This window comes from Strix aluco, chromosome 3 (genome assembly GCF_031877795.1).
Source record: "Strix aluco isolate bStrAlu1 chromosome 3, bStrAlu1.hap1, whole genome shotgun sequence".
Taxonomy (NCBI): Eukaryota; Metazoa; Chordata; class Aves; order Strigiformes; family Strigidae; genus Strix; species Strix aluco.
The window spans coordinates 64,697,040-64,715,752 of NC_133933.1; the positions used below are offsets into that span (position 1 = coordinate 64,697,040).

The 18,713-nt window shown below is 43.1% G+C and overlaps 1 protein-coding gene across 1 annotated transcript in view; it reads right to left on the reverse strand.

The window, feature by feature from the left end:
• AIG1 (androgen induced 1) overlaps positions 1-18,713 on the reverse strand; it is a 129,224-nt gene that overhangs the window by 11,383 nt on the left and 99,128 nt on the right. The window contains exon 4 of the mRNA XM_074818897.1: positions 3,528-3,643. Within this exon, the coding sequence (XP_074674998.1) occupies positions 3,528-3,643 (116 nt within the window). The remainder of the gene's footprint in view (positions 1-3,527; positions 3,644-18,713) is intronic.

Here is an 18,713-nt window from a genome sequence, read left to right on the forward strand (position 1 = left end):
TTCTTAAGTGGCATATTCCTAACTTCTAGGTAAAAAGACATAAACCAAGAACTAAGCCCCAGCAGGCGATCTGTGCACAACCAAAGGTACAAAGTAAGAAAGTTCCACCAGACTGTATGTAACTAGGCCATTTGCATGTGTAGTCTCATTTTAATGCACTGTGCTAACCTTGATGGGTCAAATGGTACACCAACAAGGGCAGCAAATCCAAATTAAGTAATTCCAAACCCTCAGAGTGACTAAGGTCTCTACTTCATTGTGGTCAGACTTAGCAGCAGGAAGATAACAGGGCGATCCGCTTATTGGATGAGGGAAAGGCTGTGGATGTTGTCTACCTTGACTTCAGTAAGGTCTTTGACACCGTTTCCCACAGCATTCTCCTGGCAAAACTGGCTGCTCGTGGCTTGGATGAGCGCACACTTTGCTGGGTAAAAAACTGGCTGGATGGCCGGGCCCAAAGAGTTGTGGTGAACGGAGTTAAATCCAGTTGGAGGCTGGTCACGAGTGGTGTCCCCCAGGGCTTGGTTTTGGGGCCACTCCTGTTTAACATCTTTATTGATGATCTAGATGAGGGGATCGAGTGCACCCTCAGTAAGTTTGCAGATGACACCAAGTTGGGTGGGAGTGTTGATCGGCTCGAGGGTAGGGAGGCTCTGCAGAGAGATCTGGACAGGCTGGAGCGATGGGCTAAGGCCAACTGTAGGAGTTTCAATAAGGCCAAATGCCGGGTGCTGCACTTGGGCCACAACAACCCCCAGCAGCGCTACAGGCTTGGGGAGGAGTGGCTGGAGAGCTGCCAGTCAGAGAGGGACCTGGGGGTGTTGATTGACAGCCGGCTGAACATGAGCCAGCAGTGTGCCCAGGTGGCCAAGAAGGCCAATGGTATCCTGGCTTGTATCAGAAATAGCGTGGCCAGCAGGGACAGGGAAGTGATCTTACCCCTGTACTCGGTACTGGTGAGGCCGCACCTTGATTACTGTGTTCAGTTTTGGGCCCCTCACTACAAAAAGGACATTGAATTACTCGAGCGTGTCCAGAGAAGGGCAACGAAGCTGGTGAAGGGTCTGGAGCACATGTCGTATGAGGAGCGGCTGAGGGAACTGGGGTTGTTTAGTCTGGAGAAGAGGAGGCTGAGGGGAGACCTCATCGCCCTCTACAACTACCTGAAAGGAGGTTGCAGAGAGATGGGGATGAGTCTCTTTAACCAAGTAATAAGCAATAGAACAAGAGGGAATGGCCTCAAGTTGCGCCAAAGAAGGTTTAGACTAGATATTAGGAAGCATTTCTTTACAGAATGGGTTGTTAGGTGTTGGAATGGGCTGCCCAGGGAGGTGGTGGAGTCCCCATCCCTGGAGGTGTTTAAGAGCAGGGTCGACATAGCGCTGAGGGATATGGTGTAGTTGGGACCTGTTAATGTTGGGTTGATGGTTGGACTGGATGATCTTCAAGGTCTTTTCCAACCTAGACAATTCTGTGATTCTGTGATAGTGGACCTCAGCTGTGAAAGGCAAGTACACTCTGAGTGAGAGGGATGAAAAAATGCTCACTTTTCATACTTTCTAGTAGATTTTCCCAACCTGTGAAAGTGAGATATATTGTATTGGTATCACGGAGTCAAGATTTGGCTTGCAGTCTCAACCGAATCTTGGATAGAGGCTTCAATACCACTTGCAGGCTGAAGACATGCAGAACTTGCAGATGATGGCACACTGTAGCTTGTGTCTGCCTCCAGTGTCCCCCAAAGACCTTCTTTCATAAGAGTAGAATGATCCTTGAGGTCCCTTCCAACCTGGTATTCTATTCTATGGTATTCTATGAAATGGGCTTTAAGTGCAGAATTTAGCAGGATGACCTTTTAGGCTGAATAAGCAATTGTCTCAGATCATCTTTAGAGAAATCACAACTTGGAATAAGGTGAGTCACTTGAGAGTAGCCCTATCCATTTTGGAAATAATGTGCATGCTGGCAAAAGCAATAAACAGCAAAAGCAAAGAGAGATGACCTAGGCTGTAACCGAGTATTTGCTTAGTAGTTAATTTCTTAATGCAGGATCTTCTTCCCCTGGTTTACTTGTCCTACAATTTCCTTTTACCTTGTACTTGTAGGTGTAGAATGTAGATGCACTGTCATAGGCAGGATCAAGCCATGTGAGTATCACATTGATGCTATAATAGCTTCTTAGAAGATTTTAAGACACTTCTGGTTTTATTTCACTTGCAGAACTGGATCGTGTCAATTTTCTATTCCTATTGAATACTACTGCATGTGTCTACTCAGATGATTTTGAGAAAACAGCAGTTGCCACAGGAGGTCAGATCACAGGTACAGTAGCTCTGCCAATCTGTCTCCAGGCACCCTTCAGAGGAAGGTTGAGAAATATCGCAGTTATGCATTATTATATGTGGTTTAAAAAAAAATTACTTCCTCCTGAAGGAATCATTATGTGCCTTTTTGCATGAGGCTGTCCTTATCTTACAATTACAAATATTATTTTTTAAGAAGCATATGTATGTTTATAAAAGCAAATGGCAGAATGTGATTGTTGTCCTGGGACACAACATCCCACTTCAGCTGGATTGCTAGCATTTTATGATCACTCTGTGAGCGTATATGTGTACGAATAATGGCCTCTCTTTCATTGGACCGAAGGGGCAAGTTGCATAGTTGAAGCAGTATGACAGTACTGTCTTGAGCCCATGTTCCTCTTTCATTAGTTTTATCTCACTTAACTGGCGGAAAAAGCATTATCCACAATTTTGGAAAAGATCCTCTTAGCTGAGGGAAGCATGTTGTGAGATGAGAAGAAAGAATATGAGAAGTAAACAGGGGACATGAAATGTTTGCAGAAAGGATAAAGGATATACGGTATCTCAGGAGCATTGTAAATAAAAGAAAGGTTTAGTGAAAAATAAAATACTAGAATGACCAGAGTAAATCAACTCTGTCATGTAAGTTAGGTGCTTGAATAGAAACTGCTCAAAGACTTAATTTAATGTTGTGTAAGAAAGCTTATTTCTGTTTTAGTTTAATTTTTCACAAACATTTGCATTTTTTAAAACAAACTTCAGGGTGTTTGGATTGCTGGCTTATTCTGTAATCAATTTTACAGAAAGAGTTTATGAACTAGTAAAGAAAAAGGACAGTGTTCTATCTTTTCTGTTGTTGCTTCAGTACTGATGCAGGAAATCATTTGCCTATTCTCAATTTTATTTGATAGAACAAAAACCCTAAGCAATAAAACTAAAGTCCAAGAAAAACATTTAGCTTGAAAAAAGGTTGAAAAATGTAGCCTTGGAAAGACCACTGCTTACATGGGATTGTTCAACAAATTCCTGTTGTGTGAGGTTTGGCATATACTTTCTAAAAATATAAGCATCTGGGGAAACCAGACAAAGCCCAGGTCTTGGACCAAACGAGGCATGCAGCGTGAATCTGTTAGCGATTATATCCATAATGAAATATGTGCCCAAATTTAGCAGTACAAAACCCCCAATACAATATGAAAACAAAGCATGTACAGCCCTTACCATAAAATATAGCCAACAGCGAAGGTGCACACTGCAGCCAGTCCACAGCTCCTGCTGGGATACTGATGATGTGTTGTTCTCATCTCGATTAATACAAAGGGCAAAACTGTTGTATGCTGAAAAAACCAAAACAACGGGGGAAAATCAGGTGATACAAATGATTCTCACTGCATTTCCATGCTAGTTCTACAATAAGAAACTTAATCACAAAAACCTGAAGACAATTTCTTGATAGTAGAAAGACAAGGTAAAATGACTATAGTTGATCAATAACCCAAACAATATCGTTGCTGTAACATCCAATTGTTTGAGAGAGCAGAGGAAAACCAAGTAAGCAGAACATGCTTTTCCTTTTGTCTAGGAATCCAAGGCAGATACTCAGTGAGTAAAAAGGGGATGTGGCATGAGGGGACATGGGCCCTAGTACCAGTCAGTTTGGCCTTGCAGTTGCTCTGTGATCTTTGCCACATCACCTCAGTTATTTTGACCATTCAAGTTAGGAGACAACACATCTGATTTCCAGAGACTATGCACAAACAATGCCGAATGAATGAATATAAATGGAGGTATTTAATGCTTCTGAGAATTAGGTTTAAATGTATCTCAATCTAGGAACTTGAAAAACAGGGGACATACATTCAAACGATAGCCTCAATACCTCTGTTCCTCCATCTGTAAGACAGGAGCAATTATCTTCTTCAGAAAGGTGTTGTGAATCTTAATTTGTTAGTTGTTGTACAAAATGGTTTTAGATTCCCAAATGAAACATATGAAAGCCAAAGCTGTAAAAGCCATTTTCAGCCACTTGTCTTTATTTAGCCGTGAAACTCCTTATTTTGTCATTTTTCCATACATATTTCCTACACTGCCCCTTCTGAGAAGGTCTGTTCATCCAATTAATGTCAGCAGCATGAAAAATTGCATCTAGCCTGCCCCCAACACTCGATGTCTAGATTTCAGAGAGCTGGCAGGCATGAAAATCTACATAAGTGAAGAACAAATGTGCCAGGAAATAAACCCCATCATTTCTGAATACACAGCTCAATAGGACCAGCATTATCAGTGACTCCAGAAACTTACCCTGCCTTGCCACCATGGGGCCAAGTTATCACTGGTGTACAAAGGGAATTATTTTAGTTGAGAGCTTGGCTCTGGGGTGTGGTGTGACTGTGACTGTGAACTCTCCTGCCCAGTCCACAGGGAGGTCTGCAGGTGCAAGGATTGCAAAGGCAGCCTAAGCCCTAAACCAGGTTCAATCCTTCCCTAAGCATTTGACCACCAGTTGGTAAAGAAAGTTACGGTTTACACTGGCCACGTTCTGCCATCAGATGCGCACATGTAGTTCTGTGGGGAGCTGGAGGGACAGATTTGTAAGTTTGTAATAATTACTCTGTAAACCCACACCAATTTTCATCAATGTGAAGACAGGACAGACATGGAGTAGAAATATCCTTGTGTGGCTAACAGGTCCAAATGAGAGGAAACAGAGTGAGGTCTGAGCCTTTAACAACTGCGGAGAAGGAAGAATTGTTTGAATGGGAAATGATAAGATAATGGAAATACTCTGTCTCAGAGATGTAACATAATTTGAATCAGATAACTGCTCTGATTTCCAAGGCATTAGTAACTAATGACTATCATTTGGAGAATATCAGGTAGATAATACAGCAGTTAGGGGAGCTTTCAATTTCTTCATCTCTTAACAACTTGTTCTACCCCCACCCCTTTAAACACTATAAATCAGCATCAGGGGAATACAAAGATGTTTTACATGCAGTCTGCAATAGAGGTGCCCACTACTAGATGAGAGGTCTATAAACTGCATAGGACCTTCAGAGTCTACTAACAGGGACTAACAGCAAAGCAAGCCCTGGAGATTCACCTGTATGTCTTGCATCTGTATGGAAAAAGCCTTCAGACAGAGATCAGTACCTCACTCTGCATAGCCCCAAAAGCAGGGTAGCTGGAGGCTGTGCAAATGTCTCCTCCCATGCCTCCATAACCTCTTCAGAGAAAAAAAAATAAGACAACAAAGACTATTAACTCCAAACCCCACCCTTGATATTCCTTGTACAATGTATTCCAGTCACTTAGTCTTAACTCTTCACTGTAAGGATGATGGTTACAGAGCTTGTGAGCTCCATTTCTCAATTGAAACCGCTTTAGATACTGCTGGTTGATGCACTCTTCACTGATGACAACAACTTAACAGCTTGCTAATTAAAAAGTGGTTAAAATAATTTCATCAATCAACCCTTAATCTAGAGTCCTCTTCTCCTTTCCCACCTCCCAATTCCTGTGATTATATAATAAAATAGGTCATTACTTTCCTAAATTCTCCCTTCTGCACTCTTCTAAAGGTAAGGGGGCAGGGAAAGAGGATAATGAGCTGTATCACTAAAGAGTTTGTATACAAAATCCTGTTAAAAGTACAGTGCAATTAAAAGTGTAAAGAGAAAATCAGATGTGTATCTTTAATCTTAGTTTATTACAGCAAATGTTGATGCTACCTGCAAACACTGATATTTTACAAATCCAGAGTATGAACTTTGGTTTAAAATGTTCTAGTGAAACTGCCACTCTTAAAAGCTTTCTCAGATGCTTTACCAAAACTACAACCAAGATAAAATCTCCCTTTCCTACATTTCAGCCCCTCCAAAAACCTCAATTTAAAAAACATGAAATTTTGTAGGTAGGGATACCTTCTGTCAAACAGTGCCAGTTAAAATTCTGGAGCTGTAAATACCAAATCTGAATCAGACTGGTACCTGGACTGAAGCCTAGTGAAGTTGAGCAGGGGTCAAATGTGCTTGGAGTGGGATCCATGAGGGCTGGGAAAGCTGTAGGAGGCCAGAAATTTCATACTCTCTAATGTTTTTGCCACCTGATTTTGGAATAAACTTGGGCCAATGGGAATCTGAGGTTTAGAGAGAAAATACTGTTGATGCTTCCTTGACCTGTTTGTTAAAGATCACGCCATGCTGATCGAAGATGCCTGACTGGTATCTCTGGGACTGATCCCTTTTAGTTACTGGCAGGCTGGAGGACAGCACATTATTTCTCACCTTGTTTGTCAAAGTATCTCCAGGGGCTTACCTGAGAAAAGACTAGGAACAAGGAAGTTCAAGTAACAAGGAGGTTTAAATGGTGAGGATGATTAACTGCTGTAACAGCTTTCCAGTAGTTGTTATTTTGCACCATTTAAAGTCTTTAAGAAATGGGAAAATTTATAATTAGAGTATAATGACTAGTATAGTATTATAATAGTAGTAAACTATGCTAGCACTAGTAATCAGTGCTATATTAATAAAGCACTTTTATTATGGACTAACTATTTACAAGCAAAGCAGCATTTTTACCTGGATATCTTACTCTGCTCCCACTGAGACCAACTGCTCCTGTGAGACAGTTTTGCCTGTGCTGGGGTAGCCCCCAGCCCCGCTGGGGCAGCAGTGAGGGAGCTAATGAACCCTACCGTTAGCAGGAGCTCTTAGGTTGGGCTCAGTAACTATATCTACTTGCAAGAAAATGTACCTTGTCAGATTCTGGCCACGCCCCCCCCCCCCCCCCCCCCCCCGCCGTGACTGCAGTGCTACCTGCCAAGGTGTTCTTCCAGCCACAAACTCCTTTTTCTCTGGAGTGCCAAGGCAGTGACCCTCAGACCCGTTTCTAACCCCGCTCTGAAGGATCCATCTGCCAAGACCACCTTGTGAGTTGAAGTGCGGCCGTAAGCCCCCATTACCTGTCCAGAGCATTGCCCTGATCAGACCCCTCAGACCCCATCACTGTCCCTTTAGTGGGGAAGGGAGCTTTGACAGATATTTATGCTTGCTAGGTCTGCTAGAAAGTGCTGGTCTCTGGAGAGCAGCAAGCTGCAACTTCCTCCCTATTCTGTGTCTACCACACAGCGCTGCTTCCTGAGGTCACATCACCTACAAGTGGGGAAGAAATTTGGCCTCCCGAATCTTCAACTGCTGCTAGCAATGCGTGAAAACAGAAACCAGCCCGATGCACAGAGCTCAGGTGGAATTTGCAGGAAGGTTATCATGTGGAGAATTTGATCCAGAAAACACTCAGGAGACTGACTCTAAAGGAGCAACCTCTGAGTGAAGCTGAATTAGCACACACTGCAAAAAAAGCCACCTTGAGAGCTGCAGGTGGATTAATTCCTAGAATCACTACCACTGCTTCCTGAGAGAAACTCTGCTCGTTAATGACTCTTTGAAAGGTATTTTTAAAATACACATGACCTCCCACAGGGTATGTATGTGCCTAACGACCCTTGAGACTGGAAATTCACATTACAAATAGGCCGTACATCTGTAGTCTTGGCTTGACAAGTTGAGCTTTGATGGGAGGACTGTGCTTCCCCATTTTAGGTGTACACTGCAACAGGTAGTTGGAAAAAAAAGATTTTATGCAAATCAGGTACATTAAGAATGAGGTTTGTAGTAGTCTTTACTTAAATTAAGTGCTTATTCTTGAAAGCCTGATGATATATTTTATCTTCTAACCAGTAAGTGCTGCTTTTTTAAACATTGTTTTCATCAAAACCTTGCTTTTCTCCTCCCTTAACTGTGTTTTAAAGGGAATGTTAAAGCTTTTCAAAAGGTGCTAAATCGACAGCCTTAGTATTGGTATCTTCTGTCCTTAGCACAAACATGGTAGTGTTATCTTCTCAAGTCACCCAGTCCTGATCTGCAGAGACTGTCCAGAACTACCTTTATGACAAGGAGTTCAGTCTAAAAAAGCATCTTTCTCAGATGCCCAGTCAGTATGCAGAAATTCTGCAGGGATGTTGAAACCATTTGAGGATCACATAAACCGCATTTATAATTCACTTCAACCAACAGAAGACTGCAACTTGTTAGTCAATTTGATCAGACTAAAAACAACAGGGTATAGGACATTTTAGTTCAATGGAAGTATCAGTGGATGTCTACTGAGAGGGCTTCAGCGTGACATTCAGCCCACGCTCTTAAGAGTCAGTGAAAGCCCAGTGACAAGAAAGGAGTCCTTGCAGCTTTGATGTCACCAACATTTTAACGGATGGACTGGGAGCCTCCTGGAAGTGCTGATGCTCCCTGGAACAAGGAGGCTGCAGATGGGTCTTCATCCACAGAATTTGCACAGCCTGGTACCTGGAGGGCTGTGTCCGCCACCCAAAGCTGCATCTGCCTCTGCCCTGGCAGGGGCAGCTGCTCCAACATCTGCTGGGGAACTGCCCTGCAGCACACTGCCACTGTGCCCAAGACTTATGCTGGTATGAATTTGATGGAGGCTCCCTTCTTTGCATCCTGCTGCACAAACTGCTGTGCAAACTGCTGCGTCTGCTGGCTGCCTCTGCTTTCTGTCTTTCTAAATTCCTTTATAAAATCTAGTTTCCATCAGTAGGATGTTACCCTTCACTATTTTTTTTTCTGAACTCACAACCAGATTACATGTTGTTAAACAGCTGCTGCATGTCAGAATGACTGAAGCAATCTGCATCTCTTTCTTACCTCTCAGGGGTTTGTGCAGCACCTCGAGATTAAAGGTTTTTCAGAAACACTAGTAAAATGATCTATGCCTACTCCTCTTAATTTAAAATCACTACCGGTGTATTCACCTTAGAAACCAATACTAATTGGCCTAAAAATCCCCACAGTTGTAGTCAGCACCATTTGTAGAGTAATAGCAGTAATAAAGCTACATTATCTGCATGCTCCTAGCAGAGTAACGTGGAGAACCAGATCAGAACTAGTAAAACAAGGGGCATGATTATGATTTACTTGTTGAGAAACTTCTGAGAAAGGAACAGCTGGCAAGAAAGTATTTATGTGTCATCTGAAGGATGATACCTTCCACCGAGGCAGCCTAATCCATAAAGAGAGCAGCAGGATATCAGAGCTGGGTGCATAATAAATTGGAATCCTTGAGTGAGTCTGAGCCCTTCTGAGACTGAAAGCGCTGGTAGCACTTTTCCTCTTACAAATGAGAAATTATGACTATTAACTGAGACACACTGATGCACAGGATGCACTCCAAGGCAGCCACAGACGGCTCGTTAATTGTTATTGTAGGTTGGAGGGAGGAAGAAGTACTGCATGATCTAAACAAAGACCAGTACCCTATAACGCCACAAAACACACAAGAGATAACCATTTTCAATCAATATGAGAGTGTAGAGTTCTTTGAAAAGAAAATTAACACTTCCTCTTTAACGTTACCCCCCTCTTTTCTGTAGATAAATACAGTGGACATTGTGTATCTGACTTCACAGGAATTCTACCACTTTCTCCATGCATACCTAATGTTGACAGATTTGTTCTTGTTGTTTCTGACAAATGCAGTACATACTATATATTGAAATAGCAGTGTCAATCTGATCTCACCCCTATGACTGTACTAGTGTCAGGGAGGTTATATATAGGTGTTTATCTATAGAATTTCCACAGTGCCAATCACCTGAGCACCTCAAAAGTGTTACTAAACATACCCTCACAGCAGCCATGATCTGTAGGGGCAGGATATCCTATCCTCATTTTGCAGGAGAGCAAGATAGAGATGGTATGCCTCACTCGAGGTCATGCAGGGTAGCTTTGGAGGATTGAAGAACCACATCGTATTCCTCAGTTCCATTCCTGGTTGTCAGCCTAAGATGAGCAAGCACGTATAGAGAAGTAACAAAAACTTGGTATGAAAGCCAATCTACTCATTCAAGTTTATAGCTCTGAGACATCTTGGCCCTTTCAGCATCTCTCAGTTGTTACCTTGATCGACCCTCTGTCCTGGTTCCCCTCTGCTTTTGGAGGCTTCTTCAATTGCCTCCCTCTGAGCTGTCTGTCACTCTCCCATCTCAGCTCCTGCTGCTTCAAGCTGCTTCCTTACAGCTCCCATCCTACCAGCCCAACCGACCCCTCTGTGCTCTCCTGGCCCTAATTCAGCATCTCCCAGGGCGACACATCCTTGCTTCCTTCTTGGCCTCTTTCAGTCACCACAGGTCCTTCCTTTGCATCCATCAGTATGTTTGGCAGGGACAGATAATGCCTTAACTTGATACATCAAAATATTGGACGTTTGGACTTGAAACAAGACGATGACAGGGACAGGACGGAACAGGGCATGATACATCTAGTATAGCAAAATTGTGCAAAACTAGTGCCACGTTGCCAAACAGACCAACATTGCTACATGTTTAATTTTCTTTAACTTTGTATAATTCAGTATTACTATTTTTAGTGCATGTCATGTATCCAGATATCATTAAACACATGCAAAGTGCAAGGTCAGGTAAGTCACCTCCCTCCTTTTGCTGGGATCCCTTAGCCTAGGCTTTCTGTTCCTTCCGTACTGTGCCCAAACTCCCCTGTCAGCTCCCAACAGCGTGCGCTGCACTACCATTAGGAGACTTCTAAAATACAAGAGGATAAACAAAGCCCAGGTTCTGTGCACTCAGTCACAGCCAAGCAAACCCTGCGAACCCCAATTTACTTTCAACCTCAAGTGTTTATTTTTTCCACAAAATCCTTAAAAAAACACACCACTAACAAAGTGAAACATACACACACACACATCCTGTGCAAGGATCACTCATGAGCGACAATGTTATGCAAAGTAATTTTTCTACATATTTTGTTCAGCTTATTTGCCTTTTGCCAGCTAAACCACTTGCCCTAGAATTTCTTAAACTACTATTTGCAGAAAGGTTTATCTAGGCAAAGAAATATATTCTTGTCTCTTACAATTATCCTTAAAATCAATGTTTGTACATACACACACACATGTATCACCGAGATTTAATTTTATGAATGAATGTTGACTGTTTATGCAGGTCATGCTGAAAAAGTGCTAGTAAAGTCATTGAGCCTCATGTATTTCTAGCACAAAAATGACTAAAGAAAGCTTGCAGATGTATTTTAGCAATGGATTACAACAATTCTACTCATATGGAAAATAGTATTCCTCTCCTTGCAAAGCCAACTCCTTCCATATCATGAGTCTAATTGCACAGGCCTCAAAAAGAGAATTTGCATCAATATGTTTTCTAAATCTCTTTAACTGACTTGAAAAGTTTATCTGTACATAGAACGTGCCATGTTAAATTTGAATATCTAGCAATCTCCCAGAGCTAGCACTAAGGTTTTCACAGAAGGACATTTTTGACTTCATGATAGCCTAAGTATCCTCCCTCTAACCTGAAGACATTGGACTCTGAATCTGTCACTGGTCCAGGACTGGATATTGTTTGTACTGGGCTTTGGGCCAGTATAATTTGGGGAAAGAAATTCCACATTTGGGAAAATCAAGAAACCATTATTTGGCAGTTTCTTTTTCAAATGGTGGCTCTTTGATGCTGTTCGGAATTTTAAAATCTTGGAAGTGGTTACTGAGGAGGTGGATTTATTGGGTGTTGTGCAGGTGAGGTAGCCAAAGGTCAAACTTTGGTCTATCACATGGTGACTGCAACTATCTGCAACTTGGTTCAAACAATTTATCTCACAGACAATGTCATTATCTTTATTTAATTATTTCTTTATATTATATATGCAAATTCTTTTAATAACTAACTCTAGAGGACATAACCTCCTAAGCTTTTTTGTTGTCACATTACAGAAAGCAGTAGCAGACTAATGTGAGCATGGTCTCATTACTGCACCCAGCAATCTGTCTGTAACCAGCTTTGCCTGACGTGCATTGCCCTGCATCTTCTAAATAGCAGTACTCCACTTCAAGGCAGAGGTGCATGAGGGAAGAGCTTCTCGAGAAATGGTGCATGTGCCCCTGCCGAAAGCGCAGCACTAGTATCAGCTCCGCATTCCTGCCGCCTGTGCGATGGTGCAGGGCTAAGCTGTGTGGCAGCAGCTGGGCACCGGCAGCTACTGCTGAGTGACCTGCTGACTGGTGATAGACCACTGCCAGGTATCAAAGCAGCTCTCAGTTCTGTACCTGGCTTTGCCGATGGCACCTGCTGCAGGGTAAAAACATTGCTGGTCTTGGACTCTGTGCTCAGGATGCAGAAGCCAGGCCAAGGCAGGGTCTAGAGGCACCGTGAGATTAGCAAGACCAGAGTGATGTGGTTCCAGTGGGTAAGGCACTAGCATGTGCTAGGGTGCAGGGAAGAGAGGGTATGTGGTGGGGGTGTACGGAAGGCAGGAGGTATGGGCTGGGGTCCTGCATTTGCTGAGGGGCAGACAGGGCAGCAGGTACGGTTGGGAAACTTGTTGAGGGGGAAAATGAGTTTGTGCAGGAAGCCAAGGGAAGAAGGATGGAAGTGTAGCCCTGCTTGGGTGTCTCCTAGAGCTGCTTGTCCTCTGCAAAGAAGGCACGTAACCAAACAAGCCTGGGAACATCCTGAACAGGATTCTTCTGTCATGAAAATGTACTGACATTCCCTACTTGTTTTACCCACTATATGACATACTTTATTTAGAAGAATCATTCCACTTCAAATGCAATTAGTTCTAAATGCTATTGTTCATGTTAAAACAATTGTTATTTTGATTGATAGTAAAAGCCTACCCACCATAGTAAAGGCAGCAATGTCGGACACAAAGACATTACAAAATCTATAACCTGACCCTTTAAAACCTGACTTGAACCATCAGATCTGACTTATGAGACTAGTTACAATAGTGCTTCATGCAAAAAGCATTAGGTTAATGCTGGATCAGGCAAAGTTGCCAAACACACCCTGGCATAATTAATCAAGAATATTTCAAAAACAGATCGCCTCCAAGAGGTTATTGATTTCCTGTCACGACACATTTTCCTCATGAGGTGCTACAATGCTATGTATCTGAGATGTGCTGGCGTGTATTTTTCAGTGACTAAGCCTTGATCTATCTTCCTGGATTCCTGCCACTGGTGCATTGACATCTGCAACTACTCATGTTTGACAGTCTCATGCATGAGCTATGTGGCTTCCAACTTGGATGGGATTAGTATAGGAGACTTTCTGAATACTTCAAATGTAATTGAAAGCAGATAAATACAAGGGTCTCAAGAGGGTGGCATACTTTTTACAAATGGAATCACATTAAATCACGCGTATACATGCTTAGACTGAGAAAGAGCTCAGTGTTAACCAGGATAGTATGCAAGGAAGTGTTTGCCCCTGTCCTTAAACATATATGAATCCTGACAATGTCGCATCTTTCTAAAATCCAAATATGCTGCATGGCTAAAGTGTGGTTTATACAAGCACGAAAAGGTACACATATGGGGAGAAGGGTGGGGGAAGAGGAACATATTAGGAGACTGGCAGGTGTTTTGCCTTTCATCCATGCTTGAATTAAGGCATTCATGTCTTCTGTGAACATCCCTGCCAAGTGATGAGAGCTGAAGACAAACTATAAATCATGTAACTCAAGATTATACTGTTACAGTGTCAAATGTCAGCAAATAAGAAATTATCTTTTCTTTTACAGCAAAATTCAACCACATTCCTTACATAGAACACATTTCTATCTACCTATTTTTCTCCGTAAATGTGGACATTGATATCATAATCTGTAAATGTACTTCTGTACATATTTACTGAATACTGTAAAATAGAGGATGTAAATAAAACTGATGTTAACACTGCTGTACAGAGTTTATCTTTCACATTTCCTTACTTTTTTAGACTTTGAACTCTGCAAACATAAGTAATCTTGCTTTAACACAGATAATACAGAGCTTGATAAATCTTTTAATGGGAGATGACCTGCTATTTCCTGCTGTAAAATACCTGCTTGAGGATTGCAATGATGGGCAATATATGAGCATCACAAGAGGGCAGGGATACTGAGCATATTGTGATATCAAAGGTCTCCAAGATGATCAGGTTGCAGCGGAGTTGTGATACCCACAGTATTAAAGCTATGGGCTTCTCTGGGTTGTCTTGCAGAGTCTGGCCTGACTTTTTGTGGCCAGCTTAACCTTGATATGCCTGTCTCTGCTTCCCTCACCAACAGCTCCATCCCCAGTCAGGCTGATCTCACTGAGCTATCAGTGTCCTGTATGGCTTTTCTATTTCAGATGTGAAAAAGGAAGAAATGCTGGAGATGAGATGTGATTCTTCTTACCACATGGTAGCATTTTTCCTAGCAAGGAGGGGAGCAGAACTTTTGCATGTGTAAGGTCAGTGGTTCCTCGGAGATCATTAGGTGAGCGGGAGGGTTGCAATGGCATGAGTGGTCTCATGATATATTCTGGAGAACCCTGGAGGAAGGAGGGCTTCTTACTCTGCCTGGTGTTGCAGCTCCTGTTGTGGAATAAAGTCCTCAAGGACCTCTGCTCCAGCCTCCCAGCAGCAGAAATCAGCTGAGGTTCAAAGTAGTTAATATGAGGTACCCCTCAGTCTCCTTCCCAGGACCTTGCTAAATGTGGTCTGTGAAGTTTATCAGTCCGGTGATACTTGTAGTATCATAATGCATTTTTTTGGTACTAGAAAATTTATCTGTATTCCCCTATTGCCACATAACTTCCTTTGCAGCACCTGCTCATAAAGCTGTACAATCAGTCACCTGTAAAGTTTTGCCATGTATCCTTCAGCTGGTCCGATCTCTTCTGTGCTGGGGGATGGATGCCAGTATTGGGACTGAGGTCACCCACACATGCAAGTGGTTCATGACACTTTTTCTTTAAACATAAGAAATAACTTTTTTAACTGTGAGGGTGATCAAACACTGAAAGTGGTTGCCCAGAGAGGTTGTGGAATCTCCATCCCTGGCAATATTCAAAACCTGCCTGGACACTGACCTAGGCCACTGGCTCTAGCTGACCCTGCCTGAGCAGGGGGTTTGGACAAGACGGTCTCCACTGGTCTCTCCCCACCTCAGCAACTTTGTGATTCTATGACCCTACATCCCTAATTGCCTGGCTGTTATGGTCACTGGCCTTTATATCCAGTCTTGTCAGTCCTCAGTACCTCTTCTTCCACTCCCCTCTCTGGCCAAAGGCTGGGTCTATAAAAAGTTGCTGCATTTTGTACCTGGTCTTTGATACCATCCCCTGAGGTTCTCTGAGGTGAGAGCAGAAGAGAGTTGAACCACCCCAACCTGCAGTATTTCCACCCTGTGCACTTCAGAATTCTCTCCTGTTTAGACCCTCAGAGTATTTTCTAAATAGCCCTGTAACTGTCACAGTTTTGTAGCTGAGGAACAGAGAGATGACAGGGAGGCCTCAGTTCTACATGTGGTTTCCTCATTGTTAATGATCCCATTCTGTGTGAACTGTGTTTGAGGTAGAAGATTATGGAAATGCCTTTCAGGTGAGAAAGGACTGGCCAGTTACTAGACACATTTCATAGCATTAGCTATAACATTGTTCTGTTGCAACTCACTCAGAGTGACTACAAGTGCAAGAATTGCAGAGTAAACCCTTACAAACAAGGAAGATCACTACAAATGTGTCATTGAGGAGGCGTAACAGTGATTCTGAGCTGCCTGAGACTAGCTGATTGACAGAGGCCTTACTCTGGAGAATGGCATCTGTTGGGAAGGGGAAAATGCACATTTAATTAAGACTACTCCAGCGCCACAGCAGTGATATTTTCCACTGGGAGGGAGCAATAAGAATAACCTTGTTGCTAAGGAAAAGACCAGAGAGCTGCCTCAAGCGCACCCAGCCAGAGGTGTGGGAGCCAGCATGGTGGGCTAAGTGGGCACAGGAAGCTGGGTGTGAGAAGGAGACCTCTTGAAAACAGCAGGTTAGCTGAGAAAGGCTGGTTTGAGCCTCCATTTCCAGAACCAGAGCTGCAGCCGTCTCAGCTGTGCTGGCTGAAAGACAGACTTGCTCAGATGTGGGACTGCGCCAAGCGAGGACAAGAAGGTATGAGGAGCCCATGGTGGAGACAGCAAGGATGGTGGCTACTGTCCCAGGCCTGAGAAGGAGGACTGAGTTAAGAGCATTGCAAAGGCATGCCAGAAGGAGAAAAGACCTACCTAATACTGTTCTGGTTTATTCAATTTGGGCTTTCCCATGGTGTTTTTTTCCCCCCACCAATAAGGTTGTCTTTGCTTTAAGCCCTTGAAGCCACTACTAGCAAGCAGTTCAGCACTGCTGCTTAGGGGCACCCACGTGTGTAACTCACTTCTGCAAGTTTCTAGGCGGGGTCTTGTGCCAGTGTTATTTTCAGCAAGAATACCTAAGTGATTGAACCTGGCCTGTTTGGCAGCAGTGCTGGGTAGAGAGGGTACATAATGTACACCCCTGTCAGACTGTGTGCTTGGCCCTCTTGTTTCTCCTCTCCTGCTGCTGCTGCTGCTGCCGTAGCGCATTCTTAGGGGGTTACTAAACTTGGTACTGGCATTTCTGCAGAAGGTACCTGGCAGTAGACTGGTATTAGTATTTTAATTACTTGATCTATTGGCCTACCTTGTTGACCAGTCTTCTTTAGCCCTATAACCAACTTCTTAAAGCTCCACTACTGAACATAATTAAAACGTAAGGAAAAGCTTGCTGCACTGATGAAACATCCAAAAGCAGTGGAACTACTGTAAAATGACTTGAAACTGTATTATGGTCCTTAAGAGAAATCCTAAACTTTAAACAGCTATCTCTAGTACATTCTCCAGTGCATGACACTGCTGTCTCCCATTTCAGGAATATCAGTTACCATTTTGCCATTTTACTGCAAAAAAGGAGAACAAAATAAAACCAAACCCCCAGACATTTTAGCAAATCGGGACAAAAGTACATTAAGGGACCCTTGATAACCCAGAGTCACTATGGGATCAGCAGGGATTACCACAGTATAATTCCTTGTGGTGGTGGTATATCATTAATCTTATTAATAATTCAAATAACTTCTGACTGTCAGTATGCTTTATAAAAACTCCAATTAACCCTTATAACATTTCTGTGAGACAGTGAGAAAAAAATAAAAGCACTTTATCAGAGAAGAAGTGCACATAAAGAAAGAAAAAGTGTCTTGTCTCAACCAAGGCAATAGACAATCAGTGATGGATTTTGTGCTGGAACGTGGGTATTGGTGATGCCTTCGACTAGGCTCAGCCCACATCACCACAACGCTCCCCTGTCAGGAGGTCAAAGTCAGAACAGTCCTGGTGGGAAGTCCACAGCTACTTGAGGGCTTGAATGTACTGACCTCATGTATTCATGGCAGCAGGTGAAGAAAATCACATGGATAAAATCCAATAGTTTAGGCACCCAATCAAAGCAGATTATTTCAAAACTTTTTATTAAATGTGAGCCCATCTGCCTCTCTAAATGTCAGTGTAGACATGCTAGAGGGAACACAAAAAGGCCAGAGGAATACTTGGGCTGTTGCCTGTTAAGTTTATTCTTGTTCTGACCCCTCCCTGCTGGTGAAAGCAGAGAGCAATTGGGGGCTTAAAATTAATGGACTTCAGTTTCAGGGCAACTCTAGACAGGGTCCATGGATTTGAGCCCAGGTTTACCAGCATGCATCCCAGTGACTTACACAGTTGAGGCTCAAGGATTCATGGCATGCCTTTAGCTAGGCACATCTTGGGAAACAGAAAGGATGCAGTAGTAGGTTAGGGAGCCAGGAACATCACAAAGTATTTGGGAAGGAGTTCCTGTACTGTTTCCAATCTCCCCTTCCCAGGAAAAGTCAACAACGTATTTAGGAATAACCGTAAGTCCAAAGAAGCTAATAGAAACTGCACTTTGGTCTCCTCCTCCAGTCTGCCTTCAGATGGAATCAAGGGGCTCTAGCAACATTAGCGGATGACCTCATGGTGGCTATGGTCATACTACAAACCTCTACGCCACAACCTCTGTCTAAATAAATACTCTGTCTCTCCCACACAACAGCTGGGAACCTGGCAAACACTAACCAGCCTCTAGCACTCCTGTAAAGCAGGGAAGCACTGTCTGTGTTTTAAAAAGAAAATTGAGTTATCAAAACTGTAAATTATTTGTGCACAGTATGTAAGTCACAGCACTAAGAACTTGATCCTGCAGGAAACCTTCACTACTGATTCTTCTCCTGTACTGGTAGCTGAGACACAAGCTCCTTCCCCCAGGCAGAAAGTCCTCCCTCTATGCCACGGAGAATGAGTCGGTGGTGGGGCAGGGGGGCACTCAGCTGAGCCCTTCTGCACGGCTGGGTGCTGGTGACTGGTGGGCATAGCACTGCAACTGCTTCCTTCGCCCAAGCAGGACTTCAGGAGCTCTCTATTGTACTTCTCCCCAGGTACTTTACAGATGATGGACTGTTTTGGCCACAAAGTG